This window comes from Brachionichthys hirsutus, chromosome 6, assembly GCF_040956055.1.
Source record: "Brachionichthys hirsutus isolate HB-005 chromosome 6, CSIRO-AGI_Bhir_v1, whole genome shotgun sequence".
Lineage (NCBI taxonomy): Eukaryota > Metazoa > Chordata > Actinopteri > Lophiiformes > Brachionichthyidae > Brachionichthys > Brachionichthys hirsutus.
The window spans coordinates 6,198,371-6,222,666 of NC_090902.1; the positions used below are offsets into that span (position 1 = coordinate 6,198,371).

The 24,296-nt window shown below is 43.7% G+C and overlaps 3 protein-coding genes across 3 annotated transcripts; 2 read left to right on the forward strand and 1 right to left on the reverse strand.

Annotated features, from left to right (window-relative positions):
* Window positions 1-788: 788 nt before the first annotated feature.
* si:ch211-168f7.5 (uncharacterized) lies at window positions 789-7,985 on the forward strand. Its single transcript, XM_068740694.1, has 4 exons — window positions 789-1,052; window positions 4,027-4,243; window positions 4,897-5,130; window positions 5,305-7,985. The coding sequence occupies exons 1-4, from the start codon at window positions 789-791 to the stop codon at window positions 7,803-7,805; spliced, it is 3,216 nt and encodes a 1,071-aa protein (XP_068596795.1). The 3' UTR covers window positions 7,806-7,985.
* Window positions 7,986-8,219: 234 nt separating this feature from the next.
* ttc9c (tetratricopeptide repeat domain 9C) lies at window positions 8,220-12,229 on the reverse strand. The gene is made up of 4 exons (XM_068740431.1): window positions 12,103-12,229; window positions 10,354-10,709; window positions 10,087-10,269; window positions 8,220-9,364 (listed from the first exon to the last, which is right to left on the reverse strand). Exons 2-4 carry the CDS (start codon window positions 10,688-10,690, stop codon window positions 9,165-9,167), a joined length of 720 nt encoding a protein of 239 aa, XP_068596532.1. The 5' UTR covers window positions 10,691-10,709; window positions 12,103-12,229; the 3' UTR covers window positions 8,220-9,164.
* Window positions 12,230-18,061: 5,832 nt separating this feature from the next.
* LOC137894828 (high-affinity choline transporter 1-like) lies at window positions 18,062-23,434 on the forward strand. Its single transcript, XM_068740300.1, has 8 exons — window positions 18,062-18,245; window positions 19,992-20,105; window positions 20,576-20,731; window positions 21,447-21,595; window positions 21,777-21,920; window positions 22,203-22,356; window positions 22,430-22,647; window positions 22,728-23,434. Exons 1-8 carry the CDS (start codon window positions 18,062-18,064, stop codon window positions 23,241-23,243), a joined length of 1,635 nt encoding a protein of 544 aa, XP_068596401.1. The 3' UTR covers window positions 23,244-23,434.
* The last annotated feature ends 862 nt before the right edge of the window (window positions 23,435-24,296 follow it).

Below are 24,296 nucleotides of genomic sequence, written 5' to 3' on the forward strand. Positions count from 1 at the left end.
GGGATGTTGGTTGTTGGGGTTTGGATTTCTTTTTCGGATTGCTCCTAAAAGAGATGCCATGTTTGATTTAATCTTTGTGTGTTCAGGGGGCTCACATTTTTATGGAATCTGTAACAAAGGCAAAGTGAGCTCAGCAGATAGACATCTGCAAATAATGTATTATTATTATTTTTATTAAATTAAGGGCACATAATGGAACTCTTTCTTCTTCCTGGTTACGGATAAATCCCACATTTAAAAAAAACAGTCTCCAATAAAAGGAGACGAAGACGCGGCATCGCTTTATAAACTCACGCTCCTGCGGGAACGAGTTTGTCCTCTGACGTCATCTCGGACACGGACGGTCTTTTTTTTCTCCCACGCGACCGTTCGAAAAGCTCCGTCGACCAATCAGCATGCAGCCCTGTTGCCGCGGCTCCTCCTCTCCGCTGCCTGCTCCCACGTTTAACGGGAGCGCCCGCCGCCTGCGTTCATTGTCTCAGCAGGGACGCAGCGCCATGGCAACGCGAGGACGGCGTCCGCTGCAGGAAGCACGGGAATAATATACGTTCCGGTTTATTGACGTCACTCCGTTATGCGTGTATTCTATTATTCTCACCGGCGCTGCGTGCGGCTAATGACGCGTTAGAGATGCTGGACATTAGTGCGTAAATGTCTCCGCCGTTCATCCGGACGCACGTCCCTCAACCCGCAGCAGGAGTTTAGCCTCATTCACCCCCCCCCCCCCTCGTCCACTTCACGGCGGTGCGCCACGCCACGCCACGCCGCGCCGCGGCTCCGCGACCAGGATGGCCGGCCGCCGCCGCGGCTGCGTGAACTCGCTTTGGACCGGCAATGAGCGCGGCCGCATCGCGGAGCGCCTCAAAGCGACGCTCGCCGGGGTCCTGGAGCTGGAGGCGCTCCGGCGCAAACAGCTGGAGGTCGTGGACGCCGCTCTGGAGCAGCGCGTCTGCGCCGTGGAGGTCGTGGACGCCGTGGAGCCGACACGGGTGGAGGGAGGAAGCGTCGCACTGGATGCCGAGCACGGCGCTGCGACATCCCGCAGGCAACAGGTGAGACAGCTATTAAATATGGACGCAACATGCCCCCTCCCTCAGTAGCGTCATCGGTTTGCCCTGCGGCGCACGGCCGTGGGATAGCTGGAACACGCAGCTGATTCAGATGGTGCCAGACTATCCAAACATGCAGCCGGATCATCTTACACATCAGCATTGCGCGTGTGTGTGCGTGTGCGTGGGTGTGTGTGCGTGGGTGTGTGCGCGTGTGCGTGTGTGTGCGTGTGTTGCACCGTGGCGTATAGAGCAAATGTCATTGAGGTCACAGCACCAGGATGAACTCCTGCTTGGCGCAAAGTGGCGCCGTGTCAGGTGGAAATATTAAAACGACCGGACACTGCAGCATTCCTCGGCTCTGGTGGGGGGGCCATCAGCTGTAAGGGTCACGTTGCGTGCCCCCCCCCCCCCCCCCCATCACCGCGCTAAGGAAGCCGACGTGCGTCACTGTCTGGTCTGATGCATTTTTGGAGTTAAAAGTGCAGCTTGGATATTTTACTGTGGAATGTAACAGAAGGTCAGGGATGTGTGATCTCATGTGTTTGTCCACATACACACACGCACACACGCACACACACACACACACACAAAGTAACGATTTCCATCCTTCAGCTGGAATTAATACAGAGGTGCTTTTGTTTTTGTGCTGCGAACGTCGGGAATGTGATCTGAAATCTAATGCAGGAGGGGAGGGGTGGCATAAAGGCCACAGCAGGAAGGTTGTGGGTTTGCATCCAGGCCTGTGAGGGGTGCATTCAATAATACGTCATTGAATACTGGCAATAAAGAAGAATTTTGAAAGGAATAAACTGAGAAGCTTTTCCGTGTCGGTGCTGGGGAGTATTTCTGCCCTCAGAAGTTTCACTAATTCTTGTTCTTGCAAAAGTGCTCGTAACCGTAGCAACCAGAGAGGAGACGGATATAGAAGTTAGTTCTTCTCAGGATAGTTATATTATTGAAATGAATAATGTCCAAAAAGCTCGAGCATGTAACACCGCTCCACAGTCTGAAGCTGCACAGACTGTCGTTAGATTTAAATGGCACAAACATAAATCCTGTTAGTGAAGAATAAACGAACGCTCGCTCCAATCGTTCGTGGTTTTGTCAGCGTTGCTCTTCGACATGGCAGAACGGCGCCGTTCACTCGTGGCGTGAGGCAACATCATCTAATCAGCCGACATCCGGTGTATGAGGGGCTTCTTCTGCTAAAGGAATATCATATTACAGCGCTCTGGGCAGACCCCCCCCCCCCACCCCCACCCCACCCCCCACCCTCACGCCTGTCGGCCTCCCGTGATTTGATCATGCTCTGACCTCTGTAACATTATATCCTGCTATGTGTAACTGCATTATGTTTATGATCCGGAAGACCCCGGGCTCCTGTAAGAAGAGTTAGACATTAGAGAAGGTAATGGGGGGGGGGGGGGGGACCAAGTGGACCAGTGGTGCTGCTGGAACGGCCGGGCTTCAGACAACAGAACCTACAGGTGTTACATCAGGACCCGGTTGAGTTTGACTGTTCTGCTGTGGTTCTGTGTGGGAGGGGGGGGGGGGAGGGGGCTGTAGCCATGGTGAGCATGAGGTGGCAGGATATTAGAGAAGAGTGTGTGTGTGTGGGGGGGGGGGGTGTCCCTTCAAGATGCCCTTCTCTCCCAGTGACTCACCCTCGGTCTCTTTTTTCCCGTTGCTCTCAATCACTTTGATTATTTGGTCACCGACCCCCCCCCAGCGAAGTTTCACAGGGAGGAGAAAAACAATCGGGACAAGAATGAGTCTTAAAGTCTGAGCTGCTGACCTCACGAAGGAAACGGGGACAAGCCCACAGGACAGGTCAAACTCTTGCCCCGCTTCCTTTTCTTCCACTCCCTTTCTTCTTTCCCCCCCCCCTCCCCCTCCCCTTCTGCCTCTCCAGTTGCTCTTTGTTACGTCATCTGCCGTCTCCCTTTATATTCTGACCCCCACCCCACCCCCACCGTCCACATTTGTCTCAACAATGACTCACTACCTGCATTGTTCGTCCACTAACAAGAGGACTGATCAGTGCCACTCACAGGGTTTCTGTTGTCTGGCTTCATTCCTGTCCTGGAGGGGTGGGCTAGGGGATTGGGAGGATCATTGGAGGAGGGGATTTACTTGACCAAGCTTTTTCTAATCTCGGAAATGGAGAGACTTTGCTGACCTTATTGGGCAGGAGGGGTTCGTGTTGGTGTTACGCGTGGCTCACATTCCCGGCTCTTCTTGTCAGCGGAGCGTGTTTCTGGTCAATAACGAACCCACATTCAGAATGCAGCAGCCATTAATTCACACAAGTACAGCAATTTTTGGGCAATTATAGATATATTTTTTTAAATATTGATAGTTCTACTAAAGTTAGGATGGTAGTTGTACATGACATCAATAAAATGGAGATATCTGTGTGAACATTGGTTTATTCAGCAGTTTTAATATCCATTATTGAATGTGTGAATAATTGAAGATTTCTATGCTGAAGTCCATTTTAGATTAATCGTGTATGTGACACGCATAGAAATAGAGAGCCTTTATTGTCATTGCATAGTGGATATACAACGAGATTGGGAGACTGCCACTGCTGTATAACTTTGGGGATTTGAGTGCATATTTCAAGGATCATATTGATACAACAAAACATTCTTTATTTAATATTGGTCTTCGCTCCAAAGATCTCAGCATTGCTTGGCACAGAATTCTTGAATACGCAATCAGAGTGTGATGACACACTCCTAACACGATGAGAAAATAACCACTGAAAGTAAGCTGTAGTGGTTAGATCATACAATTAGCTGTTGCGGGTTTTGTTTCATCTTCAAAGGTGTTTAGTAGAGTTTAAATATTTTACAGTTGATACTTGAGAAATGACAGATAATTCTTAATTTTATGTACATGCATATATCTCTTTGCAATATCTGATTCTGTCTAAGTCGCTCAGGCCAAACCCCGTCATGTTCCTTTCTAGGCTCCGCCTCCCTCATGCACGGTGGTTTTGCCCTGTCGGAGCGGCCCGGAGGATTGTGGCGCTCCACCGGAGGAAGGGGCAATCCACGCCTCTGGCAGAGGAAGTAACCCCCGCTGGTCTGCGCTGTCCTGGGATGCTCCCTCAGACCTGCTCACTTCTCCGACACCAGATCCCAGTGGCACGGTCCAACCGGACAGCGACTCCAGACCGAGTTCAGGTAGACACACACCTAAATGCGTGTTCAGACCCTGCACAATGGCCGAAACAGCCGAAAGCTTCTATCACTGCAGGTCACCTTGTGTCAGAGAAACCCTATTAACCATTAACGGTCATCTTTTTTTACTTTTGTTTACTTGCACTTTGTGACTCCACACTCTCTGAATTCTTTCTGACTCACTCGCTCAACTTTTGGCCTTCATTGCCAAACTCTCATCATCCCTCATAAATTGCTTTTTGTCAACATCCCGGTCAGACTTCCCCTCTTCCTCAAAGCCTTCTTCTTCTTCTTCTTCTTCTTCTTCAAAACAGTTAATCTCAAATCAAAAATATTTGAAAGGTAATATGTCAGAACTTTATATTTGGAATCCATAACTTTAAACCATTGCAGCCATTGTTGTTACTCTACGGTGTAATCATGTTATTTTAGTACTGTAATGTCAGTGGTGGCGCAGTGTGTAGTGGTGTTGCCTCACAGAAAGAAGGTTCTGGGTTCGATTCCTTTCTGCGGGGAGTTTTTTTGTTCCCCCCCCTTGTTGGTTTTCTCCGGGTTCTCCAAAATCATGCGTGTATATATCACCTAAACTGTAAAATATTCTGGACGGTGTCACCCAGATGTTATCGTGTACTGAATCCTTTACCTCTCTTCTCAAGGTTTCTATTCTGTGAGTGGAAGCTCGCTCTCGGATTCTAGCTACTCCGTGTCCAGTGATGCTACTCAGGGTGGATCGGCTCCACCAGCCAGACCCTCAAAGCTATGGGAGCAGGTTCCTCTGTGTGCCGACCACAATGACATCTTGTGGTCAGAAGGTGCAGTGCTGCAACAACAGCCTGCACTGCAGAGGAACCAGGAAGTCGTCGAACCACCAGAAGGAGCACCTGTGTCAGGTGAGCCAGTGCAGACTGTAAATCCGTCCATGTAAAGAGGAATTTGAGGCAGTCAGCTAAAGGTGGCTCAAACAGGTCAACTGAAAATGGTCCAAAATAGCAATATGGCTATCAGTGTATTGATTCACCTAAAACATGTTTTGTCTGAAACCATCATTCTCTCACTTTTTGCAGTCCAAAGTGACCCCGACTCTACAGGTCTCAGCTTTCTGTCAGACAGAAAGCTGCGACTCAGTGACTCCCTGATTTCTTCTCTCCTCCTACTTCTTGATCCCACCTCTTCTTCCTCCACCTACTCTCTTGGCCAAAACCCCCAGCTGGAGCCTCGCTACTGCACAGACCTTATGTCCCGTCGGACAAAAGAAGTGTACCCTTATCCCAGCCCGCTGCATGCCGTCGCTCTCCAGAGCCCCCTCTTCACTTTGCAGACCCAAGAGCAATCGGCCACTCTGAATCCTGAAGGAGCCCAGCAAGATGAAACCCAAGAGGACAGCGCCGAACACATTCTGCCTTTCCAGCCTTCCCAGCCCTCCGCCATGGCTTCCTTCACCCAGCTGGAACAGTATATTTCCCGACTGGCTAGGCAATATCATAGTCGGGTAACCTCCTCTTCCGCTTCTGATTTTACCTTAGGCGCCACAACTGGTCCGATCGCACAAAGAGGTCTTTGTATGGCCACAAATAGAGGTCTTTGTACTCCTGGCAAAAGTCACGGTTCCACCCAGTCACTTTCTGCATTTGAGAGTCGGAATACACTCAGCATGACTCCTTGCAAGTCGCTGATGGGAAACGCTGCCCGAGTCGGCGTCAGCTCTACTGGCAAAAAAGTTACAAGGAACTCCATTAATCTAGGGAACCTTCCTTCAGCAACTGGAGAAGACTTAAACATAAGCCTCAACCTCAATTTGAACCTGAATCCTGGGTTACATTCGAGCCACGAGCTGCTGGAGAATCCACAAAATGCCAGCTGTGGAGCTTTGAGGAGCGAATCTGCTGCTGCAATTTCTACAGCTTCTGCAACGTCACTCTCCTCCGCCACATCCACCCCGGCACTTCGGACACGCCCTCGCATTTCAACCTGCCCAAGCAACCTGAGTCATCGCAGTTCACTGGAGGTTACGTCAGGGTCAGGGTCCAGTCCTGGATTTGGCTCATCTACCTTCAGTCGCTCACTGGACTGGAGCAGCTGCGCTCCACCTGAGACCGGACAATCGGCAGTCGTTACCTTTTTGGGATCAGCTCCTGGTTCTCAGCGCAGTAAATTGATTGAAGAGACCAAGTCTAGTCCCAAACTAAGCGAAGACTCCCCCATGGTGGGGGAGATCTCCCGCCTTTCTGGCCTCTCTAGGTCTGTTGTTGTTGGGCTAATGGAACAAGGTGTAGAACTGGACATCGACTGCTTTAGCAAGGATGAGGTAAGGAGTCACAGTAAAAGCCATCTGACGCCCCAGACTGATCGGTCACATGACTACACTAAACTGACCGAATCGAATCCCCAGCGACCAATCCATCTGTCTCTCGAGGTCACCCACTCCCCAAGGTCTCCGTCTAGCCTCACTCCACCTCACTCACGCCCGAGCAGTCCCTTTCAGACCATCCATATTCCCTCTCCGCATTACTCCTCACACTGCCACTACCAGCAGATCTATTCTCCATCCAACCTTCCCTCTTCCACGGCCTCCTCCCCTGCCTACCACCCCGCCTCCAGAGGCCGATCCCCTCCCCGCCCTCTCCAGCCATCCTCTGTGGGTGACGCCCCGCTTTCCGTTTTCCGACGGGATGCGCCCTTCCAGTGCTCCATGCCATGCAGTAATGCAAGGAACTCTCCTTTAGACCATGGTGGTATCCCACCGAGGGGCGGTTCACTTCGGATGAGCCAGGGAGGAAGTGGCGGGTGGAAAAGGGCAGAGGGGGAGGGGCTTTATAGAGGCAAGCATGCCTCCCACAAGTTAATCAGGGCAGCCACAGTAAGTAGTTATGCCAACAAAGAAGACTATAGCTGGGATGAGGAGCACGATCAGTCGGCAGCCCGGACACAGAAGAAAATCAACAAACTCTGGAGGGGCTTTGAAGAACATCTTTGGAGCAAAGAAAGTGAAAGGGAGATGGGAAAAGTCCAGTATGGCCACAGTTGGAGGGGAAACAACATTGGAAGTCGGAAGGAGCATCGAAGGTTGAAGGCTTCATCCAGCGGCAATGACAAGAGGCCAAACGTAGACTCCCCAATGTTCTCAGTGAAAATGGGCAAGGAGGAGGGAGAGAGACGAAGCTCCAGCCTCAGGCTTTCCAGAAGAGCGTTGTTCAGGAGCGAGTCCCAAGGGTTGCTTGTACCTCATAACCACAGCAGGGAGCCTGCGAAGCGTACACACTGGGTCTCCTCATTAGACGTGGGGCAAGGCGGCGTGCACATCAGTAAGGAGGAAGGCGTCAGGCTGCTGGGCGCGAAGAAGGAAGACAAGCAGCTGTCCTCCACTGCTAGTCTCTTTAACCTCTCGTGCTCTCAGAGCCTTGAAGGCAGCTGCCATTCCCTTTCTCCTCTATCCTCCTCTTCCTTTTCTCCATCCCCTCCACCACGGATGCCCCTTCAGAGGTCTCTATCCCTGAGGGACTTGGGGAGGAGAGTGTTCGGCTCCATGAGGTCTCTGAGTCTTAAACGGAAGCCATCCAAGAAGTGACTCTCACCGTAAATTCATCTTCCATGTATTATAATCAGACAGCCGCAATCATTGCTATAACATTTTATATTAAAGGATTTTGAAAGGTAAAGATTCACAGATTTATGATTAAATGGTTTTATATTAATGGCCATAGGACTGCCAGTCCTTTTATCCGCTACCAATCTGACTGAAGTTATTCTCAGGCCTTCGAAACATACAAATTATTTTTTTGTTTTTCATTCTAGAAATGTTTTAGCCACTTTTAATATTAATTTTTTTATTTTTAGCACCTGCACACAAAAAAAGTGAAATAATACAGCTGTATCAAAGTTTCTGCAGCATATTCAGAATGCTTTGTTCCTTCTAAAAGCGTACTGAAGCCAGAAGACCTTCCTCCCGGACCGTGTATAAACAGACAGCTCTAGAAAGCAAGTCCACTGTAATGGGACCAATGTAGAAATGTCAGCGATGGGGAACTTAAATCCTTTTCATGAGCTGCAAACACCTTTTGAAACATCTGGTTTCAGTGGCGCTTTTACATGCTGTGAATGTCGTTTCAAAGGCTTTGACAACTCGGCGGCAAGAATATTATACGAGTCATTTTGTGGCTGAAAAGTAGTGCAGATATTTATAAGCTATGAGCCACTTCAATGGATATTGGTTTATTGGTTGAGTTGTCCTTTAACCATCATGAATGTATTTGTGTACACTTCCTGTCTGCATGCTGCTCTGTGACTTGTTCGGTGATTATAGTTTTTGTGAGAATGTGATATTTCTCTTTGTTACTGGGCAAGATTGCCTCTTGAAGTACAATCATAACGGCCAGATAATGACCAAAACCAAGCGGATACTCTTTAACTTGATATTGTGCTCAGGTTTTTCAAAGAAATCAAAAATGAGACTAAATGTTGCTTCTCATGGCTTAAGATTAATAAAAGAAATGTAACAACAAACCCTGTGCTGTGGCTGACATGCATAGACGAGCTTGTGAATACAATCAGAAACAAGACATTAGACTTTGAACAGTATTTATAAAACATATTTTACATAATAAAATAATGAACACTCACAAACCTGTCCAGGCAACTTGATAACAATAACCGTGTAGTGCTTGAAAAAATCTCACCTGAACTTTCGGAGACATTTTGTGAAGCATCCATATGCTTTAGTTCTGGATTCAAAAAAAAAACAAAACAGAAACGTCATCTATCGTGTTGCTAGGAAACTACGTTTTCTGTCCTCTCCTATTTTCAGCAGCAACAGCTTCACCGACCACATTCCAATCTTCTATATGACGCACACATTTTACCCACCACATTAAAATGTAAAAATAAAAACAAATCCAGAAGTATAAACATTCTGAATTCGGTTTGTCAGTTAAGACTGAACAGTCTCTCTCAGGGTGAGGCTTGATTTTGTTGCTTGAGCTGCTCGGACTCTGTCCTTTCCATTAATTCCTTCTCCGGTGTTGCTGTTCGGGCTGGAGGAAAACATGTCTCGGTACATGGCCTTCTCTTTTTGCAACTCTTGATTTAGCTTTTCCTCTGCCCTCTGCAGGTGCTTTTTCACGTTGACATCTGTGACAGAAGAATGCAGTAGTTCTGATGAATATATTTATTAGAATAATGCCGTTCAGATAAGGTTTACCTTGTTACATACATTTGGACAGAGACTTATTTGCATTCATACATGTATTGATCCCCCAACCCTGCATTTGAAACATCCCTGAGGAGCAGTGGGCAACCCCCGACTCAGGTTGAATTATGGACCAGATCAAGGATACATCAACATGTAGACTGGGGGGGGTCAGGCTTGAAACACAGACCTTCTGATAAGGGGACGCTGCTCTTGCCACCCAAGCCACAGTAGGCCATATAAAAGAGGAGTATGGACTTCTCATGCAGCTCATAGGGAGAACATGAATAATGATCTTCATGATGATTTTAAATAAAACTATTTTCAACATGTTTTACGTCTGTGTAATCAAACCTAAAACAGGCTGGTTTGTATAGAGTAACTGTACTAAGAAAAGTCCCACAAATAAGACTTTAGTCTTTTGTGTGATGCACAGCCCTTGAATCTAGATGGGCTACATATGGACTCATGCTTTACTTGTACCTTACATTGTCTGCTGTGACTCAAAGTATATTTCCCTCCCAGTGGGTCATGTGACCACTTTGACTTTGTACTGCGTACTTTGCTGCCAGAACTTCTCAAGCCAGTGTAGACAAAATTCAGGACTGAACTGTGTAATTATACACAAACAAATGGTTAAGCTGTTATATGGCTACTATCTTACCATTTGGCTGCTCGCTGCAGGCCTGTGTGAGATACTGTTTAGCAGTCTGTGCATCTCCCATCTCCAAAGTGGCAACTCCCGCCCTATACAGCGCTTTGACGTCTCTGGGTCGCCGCTGCAGTACCCGCAGGCTATATTCCAGAACGCGAGCGTAGTCAACACTCTGTTTCTGCAGCAAACAGGCTGAAATTAAAAGAATACATTTCATATATTATGCATAAATAAAATGTATTTATATGTTTGCGCTGAAATGCTGCAGACTTCTACCAGCTAAGTTGTTGTAGCAGTCCACTTGAGTGCTTCTTAGCGCAGCCTCCTGTTCAGGTGTGAGCGTAGACGTCTCGGGTTGAAACTCTTTCAGTGACATCGTCACCTCAGAGTCAAGGCCTCTGAGGACCAGCAGGGCACGATGATAACGGCCGATCGCTGAGCGAATGTTCTTCTCTCTGTAGAAAGTGTTCCCCTCTGTTTTCAATCTTGCCGCGTCTTCGAGCAAAGCCCAAACGGACTTTTTAAAAGTCTGTCTGTGTCCAGGAAAACTTGATTCTGGTGCTGCGGCTGCCCCCAGCACATCCAGACTCACCTCTCCTCCTCCAGCCTCCATTTCTGCTATGGACCTGATGCTGTTAACATAAAGCAGGGTTATTAAAATAATCAACATTTAACAATCAAGAAGCTGCTGGAGGGCAACATTTATTTTAATCAAATATAGTCTCAATATTACATTCCTGTCTTGATTACACACAAGTCTTTCTTTGCTGCAAGATTTCATCGCTTTTTTCCTTCTCGGCACTCGTGATTTCACTTTTTTTTAAAATTGATTCTCCATGTTTGGACTGTGTTTATCAACAACTTAACCGCCCACGGGGTGAAGCACCTCAAGACGTGCTTCTAGTCGCCCATCTTCAGCACATCAAAATCATGTCAGAATCTGTCCCAGACTGACGAACCATAAGGTAAAGAATTTATACATTATTTCTTTTCCATTGAGGGCAATAAAAAAAACAGTTATGAGAAGAAATGGACAATGGCACATCACTTTTTATTTCACTATTTTAACAGCATCATATTCATAATCAGTAGCGTTTAATATCAAGCTGGCCACACCCTTTGCAGCTGCAGCTCTTCTGGGAAGGCTTTCCTCGAGGTTTAGGAGTGCATTCATGGGAATTTTGTCCATTCTTCCAGAAGCACATTATTGGAGAAGACCTGGACCGGGGCAATCTCCACACTGTTTCCACAGAGTTGGGAGCATGAAAATGTCTTGGTAAGCTGACGCATTATGAATTCCTTTCACTGGAACTTAGGGGCTGAGCTCAACCCCAGAAAAACACCTCGACACCGAACTTTACACTCTGCAAAATGCAGTCAGAGTGCTGTTCTCTCGGCAAACGCCAAATCCAGGCTCGGCTTGCCAGAGCAGCACACGCCACTGTCGAGACCAGGCCATCACTGCCCTAGCTTTGCATTGCACTTGATGCAAGACCTGAAAGCAGCTGCTCGGCCACTGAATGAGAGCCATCTAGCGCTGAGGATATTTCAACAAATGGACATCCACAGGTGGCAACCCAGTACGATGCCACGCTTTAATTCAATTTAATTCTCCTGAGAGAGACACATTTTGAGTTTATACACCTGGAAGTGGACAACCGAATTCAACTGTTCAGAGAGGCGCTTCCCAATACTTTTGTAAATACAGCATAGTTCCTGTGTCATATCCGGATGCTCAACCTGCCTCAGAGTCATACACGCAGATTGTTAGTTAACAATTCACGTCGATCACAATCAGTTCCACTAAGAGATACACATTTTATCAGTAGAACAGGTATCATCAATAACGAATTAATAATTCATTCCGTACATTATTTATACGTTGGTACGTGAACGGCGCTAGTAACGCTATCATGTTGACATCAACAACTCACACACTAGAACACTGTTTTAATCCGGATGTCAGCGTAACTTCAAGATTAATTTTAAGGTATATTTAAGCAAAAAATATACACAGCAGCTCACCTTCAAAGCCAATAAAATGGTAAACAACGAACAGCTATATCAAGTTCTTGTAGTTGACAGTCATGCTTTTTCTTCTTCTTTTACTACCATTTCTTCTTCTTCTTCCGCATCCTCCTCTTATTCTTTTATGGCATTTAACGGTCATGCATTACCGCCACCTGCTGGAGGCAGTCAGACCCTACATCAGGGGTATCAAATTCAAATCCCCCAGGAGGCAGGCCAGACTGGAACTAAATATACATTTATTACACATTGCAGGCACACACGTGTGTGAACACATACACGGTTTGTCCAATCAAAAGCATGCTTAACTGTCTTTGCATATATTTCTAATATGTTATACATTTTTTAAACCTCTTTTAACTCTTTAAACTTTGCCAGCAGTCATTTTGTTGTGACATGTGACACGTAGGCGAAAAGAAAGGAGACAAAAGAGGACGAAAACATCGACCAGGTGTGTAGCAACTGGCTAACACGACTAGCTAACTTTAGCCGGCTTTTTGGCTTTGGCCTACTAACCAGCGTCGTTTTTGGGGAGGGGTTGCCAATGCCAACCGTCCCTTGAAAAACTGAATCGTCGCGTATTTGGACGCAGGAATGCGCGTCTCGTATTTCTCAGGCGATTTATTTGAGCATTTACGGTAATCCAAATGTCATTTCCGCGCTCTGTGACGGAACTGAATGCGGCTCACCTCATTGGCCGAAGCGCTGCCTGTCACGCAGTGTTTTTTTTTTTTTTTTGGAAGAACACGCAACATTGCAGCATGGACGACACCGTCACCAATTCGGAGGCGTGGCTCCCGTATGCTGCCGAAAGTACTTCAAAGAGCACCATAAATATTTTTATAACAACTGAAGTTAAGCGGGACAGCGTTCTGTTGAAGAAAATGTGCTTTGCACCAAAAAAAATAAACTGTTGAATGACAATTTGCTTCTCGCTGGGATAGGCTCCAGCTTGGCCCACGACCTGATAACAGCCACAGCGGTTGGCTGTTATCAGCTGTTATCTGGTCGTAACAGCCTGTTACTGAAAACCATTCATCCAATCAAATGCAGGTTTAAGTGTCTTGGTATTTGGGCTTTTATAGATAGACATTTACCCGTCTGGTAAATGTTGGAGCTATAGCATTTATTATTCTTAATGTAATATTATAGAATGGATATGACATATTGCAGCAATTAATAAAATTGTAAAAAATAAAATAAAATCCTTTCATCCAGATTCTTTCACACACCTGGTTGGCCAGCCCAGCCCACTAGATGTCCCGTATTTCTTTCTCAGGGCGTTGGCAACTCTTTTATGGGACGAATCCTAATCGACTCACAACTAAGAAACTCAGGAAACATAAATAATGGCACCGAAAAAACAAAGAAGTGCTGAGGATTTGGAGGAGATAAATTTGGAGGAATAAAAAATATTGTAAAAATAGAAAAAATAATGGATGATGTCCACAAGCTGAAGCAACAAGCATGGAAAAAGACAAAAAAAAAATGCCTTCTAAAGAACTGGAGCAGTATTTAAGAATAGATTACCATATGTTATTTTGAGTGGATTTAACACCAGACAATGCCAGAGCTGCAGCTAACTCCGGTGGCCAAGACAAAGAGGACGACACAATAGAAGAACAGTTCTTCGGCACTAAAGACATTAAAATAAACAGTACAATCATCTCATTTCATTTCATTTCATTTTATTCATATGCACAATAATAAATAAACAAAAACATTACAAAGGCAAATAATAGTGCAGGAGAGGAAAAGAAGCCGAAAGGGCTTATATAAAAATCCTCCCCTCAAGTTCAAATTAACTAAACAAAATCAATCAATATATATATATAAAACAAACCAATGAGGAACGACAATGCTAAAGCCACCATCATCATCAGGTTCACAAATAGAAATATGCCAAGACAAGCAAACAATCTGAGAGGAACAAATGTATATATTAATTATTAGAAAGCCCATGTTTTATTAATAAACATTTAACAAAGAAGAATGCAGAGATTGCTAGACATGCAAGATTTCTCAGGAAAAAAAATAAAATACAAGCTGCTTGGACAATACATTTTAAAGGGTGGATAAAACTAAATGCTACATCAGAAGAGGCAATAGTAACTAGAAAAGCACTCAGAGAGCGCAGACCTCCGCCGAGCAGCTCTTCCCCTCCTAATTTGATTTACACAGTGGCTGGACTAAAATAACCAGAAATCATGGGAGAATACATTTAAAATGACATTGACTTTTATCATAAATATGATATACAGGAAGCCGTTCAGGAAATTATATATATACACTGTATATATAGAAAAAGTGACGTTTGAGAATATGGACCGAACGCAGCAGCGTCGTGATAATGTCAGCGATCATTCAATATATCAAGTGTGTATATATATATATATATATACACTTCAGCATTGGGTCAATATATATCAGCTTTCCATATATATATATATATATATATATCGGCGTTCGAAATATATATATTGGCGTTTGGTCCATATTCTCAAACTTCACTTTATATATATATATAAAATCATTTCCTGAACGGCTTGCCATAGATATATAGCATTCATACATATATGAAGAATAATATATATATATATATATAATTCATATTCATGCCATATTATATCCCAGTGTTGTATTTTTAGGTTAGAGTTTTTATCCAATCAGAATTCAGCTAGTTTCTGTTGTCAGGTTGTATGAAATCTGTCTGAGGCCTTCAGAATCAACAATGCGGATGTCTGTGCATTGTGTGAACGGGCACATATTGTTGATAGATAATTGCGATTGCCAATCAGACCACGAGTTGGCGACAGTAAGGCTTTTTAGCTGGCTTCACGTTGAACGTGACATGTACGCGTCCTGTGATTGGATACTCACATGTTTTTTTTTTTTTCTCACTTGTGAGAGCCGTGCAGCGCTATGCAGATCTACAAAGTCACACCAGAGCCACGCCGGGGAGCCGTTAGCAGAAAAATCCAATATATATAAACTTGCCTTTTTTAACTCACGAAGGAGGGGGAAACGTAGATTTGGTTGCAGATATACTCGCAAGACGGCCTTTCAAGATAAGCTTTTTTTCTTTCTTTCTCTGAAGTCTCCAACTCCAGACGTTTTATTGGAACTGAAACGCACAGATAAACTGGTAAAGCAAGTCACTGAAGTCTTCTTGAGGTAGAAGGAAGGAAGTAGCGTCGATTTTGTGTTTTGGGGGACAGCCATTTTGGTGAGTGCAGGCATTATATTTATTTAATTTTTCATGTTTTTGTAATTTTATTTAATTAATATCAAATCAATGATAATGAAATAAAATGACAAATATACTAAAAATGAAAAAAAAGATATTGCTCTTCTGCAAAGTATGTAAATAGTATGGTGCACTGTGTAATTGTATAGTGGAAGTACACAAAGAGGCTTGTTTCTTTGTGTCAATGGAGATGAAGCATGCAATTATCAGTCAACGTGACCGTGGTGTCTGCAAGTGATTTTACACACCCAGTACGACGATATGTATAATCCTCAAACAGAAGGATGCTATTAAGAGCACACAACCTTCCAAAGACATAACTATCTAAGGTTATGTAAGTGTAAGGTACATTTACTGCCCTCCCTTGCACTGCATACCGCTGTCAGCACTAACGTCTGTCTTGACAATTCTGAAATCTTCTTTTTACTGCTCTAACTGCTTCTGTCGTTGGAATGCAGGTGAAGAGTGATGTGACGTCATATGAGACCATGATTTCATCCGGGTAAAGAGGTCTGTCAATGACTCTAGTCCGGTGGCTTAGCAAAATTATGGGGACACGGCGGATAAAAGCACCAAAAAAATGTTATGTGCTCTACATCACCATAGCTTTCAATTTTTGGTGGGAGCCGCCTCATCAAGATGGCGGATGGCGGCCATATTGGATTTCCGCCGTGTAAAATCTGTAAATACCAATATATCTTTTTAACAATAATACTTATGTTAAAAAGTGAAGCAAATCAAGTTCAATCCATGCATGTCATCCATTTATGTCCAGCTGCTTAGGAATCGAGTTGAAAATGATGCATACATTGCCAGAATGAACATTATTTATTTGATCTCTGCAGAAATAATCATCTAGTGGTATTCTCAATAGCTTTAATGCATTCCCTGACTCAGAAAATGTATACTTTGACACCAAGATTGACCTTCTAAGTGGCTTGGAAGCCGAGATATTGGCATTTACAGATTTTACACGGCGGAAATCCAATATGGCCACCATCCGCCATCTTGATGAGGCGGCTCCCACCAAAAATTGAAAGCTATGGTGATGTAGAGCACATAAAAAAAAATTGGTGCTTTTATCCACCGTGTCCCCATTTTAGTCAAATCTGGTCCTAAGCCACCGCACAACTCTCTTTGGTTTTCTTCTTGTAGCTTGGTGTGCTAGTGTTGTGGCATAATTTTTTTAAATAAAGATCTGAGTCACAGGGTTGTCTCCTGTCTTATTTAATTAAATTACCGGTAGTCATTAATCAAAGCAGCTTTGGGCACTTGTCGTGACAAACACACGGTGGTTGCATGAGTGTGCAAACATTCAAGGTTATGCATGCAATATTTATATGAAAAGGCTCAGTAAGGGTTATGTGAGAGGTTAACCCTAACCCCAAGGATAAAAGCATGTATATATCCCATGAGATAAAAACAAACAAATATGGTCTCAAGGTTCATCAGGGAAGCATATCGGAGGTGACAGGGAAAATGTAAAGTTTAGCAAAGAATAATTCAGAGAAGATTGTGTCCGAAATAAAATGAAGCATTAATTATGTCAAAGAATATCAACATAATTCACACAAGTGAAGACAAGTACCTTACACTTACATTTTTCCACCACAGCAGTCGGTTGTGTTGAGTACTTCTGTGCACCTACTTTTGTCAGCAGGTAAAATGGTGATGTCTTGGTCCTTTTGAGTGATGCCAGTGCCTTCCTTTCCTGGTCGGTAAGGTGGATGCAGGTGTTTCGGCACTAGCGAGAGCAGCTGTAACTCTCACAGCTTGAGGTGGGCCTGTGCTTTTCCAGACTCCAACTTCTGCAGGAAGTTGAACATGGAGATAAAGAGGTTTGGTATTCAGGACAGGAACCTAGAAGGGCAGATGGTGGTGGATTTTGCCAAAAGGATGGAAATGGCAGGAGTTAACACTTATTTTAATAAGAAGAGACTAGAACAGTGGTTCTTAACCTTGTTGGGGGTACCGAACCCCAACAGTTTCATATGCGCATTCACCGAACCCTTCTTTAGTGGAAAAATACTAGCTACATTTTTCATTTCGGCTGAATATTGGATCGGTGCGAGACTAGAGTTGCTCAACTTGGCATTGTAAATCATGCAGGCGCTCCCCCCTAGCAAGCCTATTGCATTTGTTTGTTTAATGTTTCGTATTGACTTGTCATCTTTCAATAAAAAAAGAAAAAAGAAAAAAAGAAACATCATGCCGATAGGACGCTGACTCCCATCACGTTCCGTGATGCATGTGAATCCTTGTCGTACATATTCGTCCGAGCACTTTCTTTTTTTGCTCGACATAGTTAGTCTGGATTAAAATATTACAGTCACGTTCAATACTGAGCGCGTTAAATTCCCCGCAGCACTGATTGGCCAAGCAATGCAACGTGCTCATCTGCAGCCAATGATAGCCAAGTGGGGCGTGTCCATCACGAATTGACACGTTGAGTAGGGTGCGTCTCGCCCTCCACGGCTGAAGCTCTGCCGAACCCCTGAGACAGACTCACTGAACCCCTGGGGTTCGATCGATTAACAAACACTGGACTAGAACATAGGGTGACCTACAGGAGTGGCGGGAGGAGCACACAGGTGGGCGGCATCTTGTGTAGACGGAGCAGTTTAAAGGAGGTTGGTGACTGTCAAGTTGTGGTAGGCATTTTGAAAGTTCTTACTTGATTGCTTTAATTTGAATTAAGGTCGGATCACAATGAGTCTGAACATCCCAGGACTGGTGATGGTAGTGTTTTTCTACTTGCTGGTGCTTGGAACTGGCATTTGGGCCTCCAAGAAGTCCAAGCAGGTGATGAGAGCCAACCAAGCAAGCCAGACGGAGGTTGTGCTCTTGGGCAATAGAGGGATCGGCCTGGTGGTTGGGATCTTCACCATGACAGGTCAGTGAATATGAAATCCATTAGCATTACTATAATTGTTATAAGTATACCCAGGGCCGTCAACAGACTTGCTGGGGCCCGGGACAAGCAGGAAGCATATGCCCCCCCCCCCCTCCCCCAACCAAATAATCCTCCACCACATCTAGCCATTCGTTTAAATCGAACAGCCACACAACAGAAATGTGACAATTATACAAGAGCATTATAAGAACTTCACAACCAATTTCAATTAAATTGAACACAAAATTTTACTGATACAAACAGTTGACTATTCATAAAGACTCTCGGGAAGTACTACACTCCACAAAATCAAAGTTTTAAAGCCATGCGCCTTGCTTTGCAAAGTCATTAATAATGTCACTGAAATGGAGTCTTCGAACAAGCTCCCCCTCAATGGTCAACATGTCTAAACTGTTAGCTTGCCCTGGGACATGGTGGCCCGCAGGTACCGGTAGTCTTTAATTATTTTCATTTTACTGAAGGCACACTCTCCTCCAGCTACAGACACTGGCCAGGACAAGAGAATGTGCAGCAGTATGCACAGGTTAACTTAAATACTCTGTAGTCTCATGCTGTAGATGCATTAAGCAGGTCCCAGCAGGTCCTTATCAGATGTTACTGCACGTATTTTATACTCAGGCTCAGGTGTCTCAGCTGCTCTGTTGTGCTGTTAAGTAATGGAATTGAGTTTGGGCTGGTTACAATAACTTTTTACAGTGCTCAGACAATCAAACCCAAAACACAAAGCCCAACTGAGACATTCTACTATATTATATATAAGTATAGAGATCTCTCTAAATTTTGGGTATGAAGGGGGTGTTCATGAGGTTATCCAAAATGAATGAGGCGCTGTCATCTGGCATTTATTTTTTATGTAATATATTGTTATTAGATATTTTTTGTTGCTCAGTTTGTCACATCATATTTATAATAATAATAATAATAATACATTTTATTTATATAGCGCTTTTCTGAGAACTCAAAGACGCTTTACATACATAATAAAAACAGTATACACTGCCTGGGCAAACAAAAAACCACTCCCTGGATTTAGCTAAGCAACCAGGTAAGAGTATTTCCCTGGATTAGCTTTAAAATGTTGGTGAAATTAAAGTGTTATATGTAGATCACAAGGATATGTTTCACAGTGAAAGTAAGAGAATTTCCACCAAATCCACCACATGCACAAAGCAAAGAGAAACATTGGAGCTAAACAGCTAAATAGACTTCATAAATACTGGACTCTGGAACAATGACCCTGTTCCAGAGTAATGGGCACAAAGTAAGAAGCGAGGCAGATGAAATGATGTACCTGTCATGTCTTGTTCCGACCACCAAGCCTGCATAGTGTTGGTCAGGTCTGCTGTAGGGTCAGCATTGTTACATGCCCAACGATTGAATATATCTGACAACCTGAATAAACTGAGTGACCAGGTTTTTCCATTGATGGATTTAATCTGCCTTGATGGCATGGACATATTCCAAGATGACAATGCCACAATTGATTGGGCTCAAATTATGACTGTGAAGGGCATGGACCATAACTTTTACCCACACATGGGCCACCAAAGAGTCCAGTGCCATAGCCCATTGAGAATCTTTGGGATGTGCTGGATTAGACTTTCCACAATTGTCAGAGTCTCCCCTCATTAATATAATTGCTTGGCAGAAAGTTATATTTTCGATAGAAAATTAAAGAAACCTGTGTCACTATGTCTGTCTGTGTGTACACGTTACCTACAACAGCTACGTTTGTTGGAGGGGGCTTTATTGTTGGTGTGGCGGAGGCAGTGTATGCTCCAAACATGGGACTGGTCTGGACTGTCATGCCGGTAACAGCAGCCCTATCTTTCTTTGTTGGTAAGACTACTGGTATATATCTATATGCCTATATTTTATTTATTTAAGATACTCTTACATGCAGAGGACAGGAGGAGGGACTTGCAGGACAGAAAACCGAACAACTATAACACACACATGAAGGATAGTCACATACAATTGTCTTCACAATATCAGATCCAGCTATACTGATATCAGTAAATAATGTTAAGTTGTGTATTTCAACAGTAATCAATGAGGCAATTAGACACAAGGCAGCTTTCATCTGACATATAATCTTAAAGCTCTGTGCTGCTCAAGTTGAATTATTGAGTGGATGTTTCTTACATAATACATATTATATACAATATACATAAGATTAAATGTGTAAAACATATTACCATGTATGTGATCTTATAGAATGTTTTACATCTCAGCTTCCCGTGAAACAGACCAAATGCAGGGAAACAGTGAAACAATTCAGTTTGCCTGTTTTTGATTGAATTATTCAGGTGGACTCTTCTTTGCCAAACCAATGAGAGACAGAGAATATGTGACCATGATGGACCCATTCCAGATCAAGTATGGAAATGTAATAAGTGGAATTCTCTCAGTGGCACTGCTGATAACTGACATACTCTGGGTCGCTGGGACTCTAATCGGTCTAGGTAATTATGCAATACATCCCTTTTTTCTTTTATTATAATGTGATAAATGTTAGTTTAAGGGAAATTATTTTTATGAATGAATGTTGCCTTGCTAACTATCAGCATTTTACCAAGACGTTAGGCAGCATGACCCAGTTCCAGAAATGTTCATGATCACAAATAAGTAAAATAAAAGGCCAAGTTAGAGCTGAGTCTGCCAAGATTCTGTGGAGGAGTGGTCCATCCTCTCTGAAACTGTAAGACGTCTCAATATTTCATGTGTTTCATCAACTCCTACCAACACTTTATACTCGAGTACAGCAAGTTGGCCACACCTCTCATTTGACTCGTCCTCACTTACCCCCTTCACCTGGGAACCTGAGGCTGGCAGAGCTTTGAAACTCTTGATGAATTGGTTTATCTCTGTTCTGGCTCTCATCCAATTGATGCAACCAAGCAGCTTGTCAATGAAAGGCTTGTGAACAGCAGCTCGTGCTGCGTGGTGTCGAACCATTCACCTGATTGCCAGAGTCGCTGGGCTGCAGGTGTTGGAGACCGTCAGTGTCCCTAACTGACACCAAACAGAATGAGAATTTCTTGTAAAGTAGTGTTACGTGCATGTAATGTGTGCTTTGGTGTAATTTATGTTATATTATGATGTGTGCCTTAAGCCGTGGGCCTTCTCACGATTTTATTATGTTCGCATAATGACAATAAAGTATCTTGAATCTTGAAGGTTCCACAATGAGCGTAATTCTGGACTTGTCCTACGCGGTTTGCATTTGGACCTCTGCTGCAGTCGCCATCAGCTACACGTTGGCTGGAGGCCTCTACTCCGTGGCTTACACTGACATCGTACAGCTGATCCTCATTTTCTTTAGTTTGGTGAGTTGTATCTCAGAGAAAATAAAATCAACCATATGTGGTTCAAGAAAAGTTCTCTCTGGAGAGACAAATCATTGTGATGTCTTGTTTTATCTATTGCTCCCTTGATATTCTGCTCATGATGACAATGTATCCTGTGAATAGGCATGTAAATGCAGTGATTCATTACCTTTTTTTTTAGTGGCTATGCGTTCCCTTTATCCTGATGAATCCTCATTCGGCAGACATCACCAAAACCGCTTTCAACTTCACCTACCAGGATTCTTGGATTGGTTCAATCGATAAAACGAATGCTGGAAGGTGGATAGATCACTTTTTATTAATGGTAAGGAATGCAATCTAGAGGTTTATAATTAACTGCATCACTTATTTTTCATGCTAGCTCCCTCATGCAAACATGTCTTCCAGTTCAGACACTTGATAAGAACAGAAACATTGTTAAAGTTTAATTGGATAGCGCTAAAAAAGTTTTTTTTACTATCTAGCACATTTTGCTGTGTTGAAAGGTAAATACAATTTTTTTTAAAAATCTACCTCATGTGGTGGCTTTAAATAATAAGTAAGTAAATTTGCAACAAATGGTCAAATTATTATTTGTTTCTTGAAGTCTCTTGGCAACCTGGGATATCAAGACTTCCACCAGAGGATCCTGTCATCATCTTCATCTGCCACAGCCAGAATCACCTGTTTTATTGCAGCTCCTCTCCTCTTCATAGCTGGAATCCCATCTGCATTGATTGGAGCAGTTGCGGCATCAACAGGTATTAACTGCATAAGAACATTGAGAGTTGGCTAATTAAATTTCTAATGTCATTTTTACATTTTTGGTCTTAGACTGGAACATGACGACGTACGGCTCTCCGTCCCCAGCCAAGCGTGGAGAGGCTGGTCAGATTCTGCCTATTGCTTTGCAATATCTCACCCCACAATACATCTCTATATTTGGCATCGGAGCCGTAGCTGCTGCTGTGATGTCATCAATGGACTCGGGTTTACTGTCAGCTTCCTCTATCTTTATCTCCAACATCTATAAGACTATCCTGAGGACAAAGGTAAGCGGGTACTGGAGGGAAAGGAAAACTTGTTTTGTATTTTCTCTTTCCAATCACAGATTGTTTTTCTTTCTCTATAGGCCTCAGATTGGGAGATTAAGTGGGCGATCCGCGTCACTCTGGTGTTGGTGGGCTTGGTTGGAACATTGCTCACCTTCTTACGACACAGCGTCATATTTTTCTGGATCCTGAGCTCAGATATAACCTACACCATCATGTTCCCCCAACTCATCTGTGTCCTATTCTTTAACATCTCCAACGGCTATGGCTCCGTCATGGGCTTGGTGGTTGGGGTGTTACTGAGACTGCTGAGTGGTGAGCCATCAATAGGGTTGCCTGTTGTTATTCACCTCCCAGGTTGCACTCTTGAGGATGGTGAATATGTCCAGCGCTCTCCTGTTAGGACTATCTGCATGTTGTCCACCATCCTTACCACATTGTTGTTCTCCTACCTAGCTTCGCTGCTTTTCAACAAGGGTCTAATTCCTGAGAAATGGGACATATTTAAAGGGAAAATCCAAAGACTGCCAAATAACTTTGTGTTGGTGGGTAGTGATGCCACAACCACAGGAGAGAATGCTAACCATGAAGTTTAGAATGAGACTTAATTAATGTTATACAGGAGTGAAAGAGAAATATTTTAATGATGTGCTAACATAATTTGTCTGGACCTACTGTATCATGTCTTTGCTTTAATACAAATAAATGTGTCATTGGATCTAAAATGATAAGTTTAACTATTGTGAAACCTGGGATGAAAAGATGAAACAAAAAATAAAGAGTGAGAAAGAGATAAATGTGTGTGCGTGAGTTTTATCAAATGAGCTGATTAAAAAACTATTTATCTGGAAAGGTCAAATAGAGAAAGGAGCTTATTGCGTATTCTCTGACGTACCGTACTTCCTGATATGCAGCAGATAACAGAGTAACCAGTCTTTGCTTCAGGCGCAGGTTCTGCAGGAATCATTAAAGGCCTACACTGACTACAGAGTTTATATATTTGTAGCACACATTCCCCATCAGAACATAAAATGGTGAAAGAAAGAATTAGGAACGTGCCAATGGGTTGCGATATTAAACGTTGTCATGAAGTTAGACACCGGCACTCTTTCAGCACAAAAAGCATACAAGTGTTTGCTGAAAATATTTTAATTTTAGAGATGGGGAAATTAAAATGGTTAGCAAACACTTGTATGCTCATTGTGCATACAATGATAATTTGAGGTCATGTCAAGCAGGGACGCCACAAAAAACATTTTCATGTACCCCAGCTCTTTCAGCAAACACTTGTATGCTCGTTGTGCCGAAATAATGCCCGTGTCTAAATTCATGGTAAAGTTTAATATGTCAGAACACCAGTGCGGTGATGTTGTGTATACTTCAGTGCTTTTGACTGACACCGCAAAGGGTACTGGGTTTGAATCAAGAGTGCAACAAACAAACAAAACATGTTTACAATAATTTGAGGTCATATCAACCAAGAAAGCCACAAAAAGCATTTTCCTGTTCCCCATCTAAAACTGAAATAGTCATGCATGCAGTATTTTCAGCAAACAATTGCTCATTGTGCTGAAAAATCGCCTGTGCCTAACTTTTTAAATCATTGGGGGGGCGTGGCCGACCGGCGAGGCTTCTGACGTCACCTCCCA

Coding starts and splice junctions, on each gene's coding strand:
- ttc9c (XM_068740431.1), bottom strand. CDS start 10,690: ATGGAGGCTGGAGGAGGAGAGGTGAGTCTGGATGTGCTGGGGGCAGCC. Junction 10,270..10,353: donor CTGCTACAACAACTTAGCTG/GTAGAAGTCTGC, acceptor TTTTAATTTCAG/CCTGTTTGCTGCAGAAACAG. Junction 9,365..10,086: donor CTGCAGCGAGCAGCCAAATG/GTAAGATAGTAG, acceptor CTTCTGTCACAG/ATGTCAACGTGAAAAAGCAC.
- LOC137894828 (XM_068740300.1), top strand. CDS start 18,062: ATGAGTCTGAACATCCCAGGACTGGTGATGGTAGTGTTTTTCTACTTG. Junction 18,246..19,991: donor TGGGATCTTCACCATGACAG/GTCAGTGAATAT, acceptor TACCTACAACAG/CTACGTTTGTTGGAGGGGGC. Junction 21,921..22,202: donor TAGATCACTTTTTATTAATG/GTAAGGAATGCA, acceptor TGTTTCTTGAAG/TCTCTTGGCAACCTGGGATA.
- si:ch211-168f7.5 (XM_068740694.1), top strand. CDS start 789: ATGGCCGGCCGCCGCCGCGGCTGCGTGAACTCGCTTTGGACCGGCAAT. Junction 1,053..4,026: donor CGACATCCCGCAGGCAACAG/GTGAGACAGCTA, acceptor GTTCCTTTCTAG/GCTCCGCCTCCCTCATGCAC. Junction 5,131..5,304: donor AGAAGGAGCACCTGTGTCAG/GTGAGCCAGTGC, acceptor CACTTTTTGCAG/TCCAAAGTGACCCCGACTCT.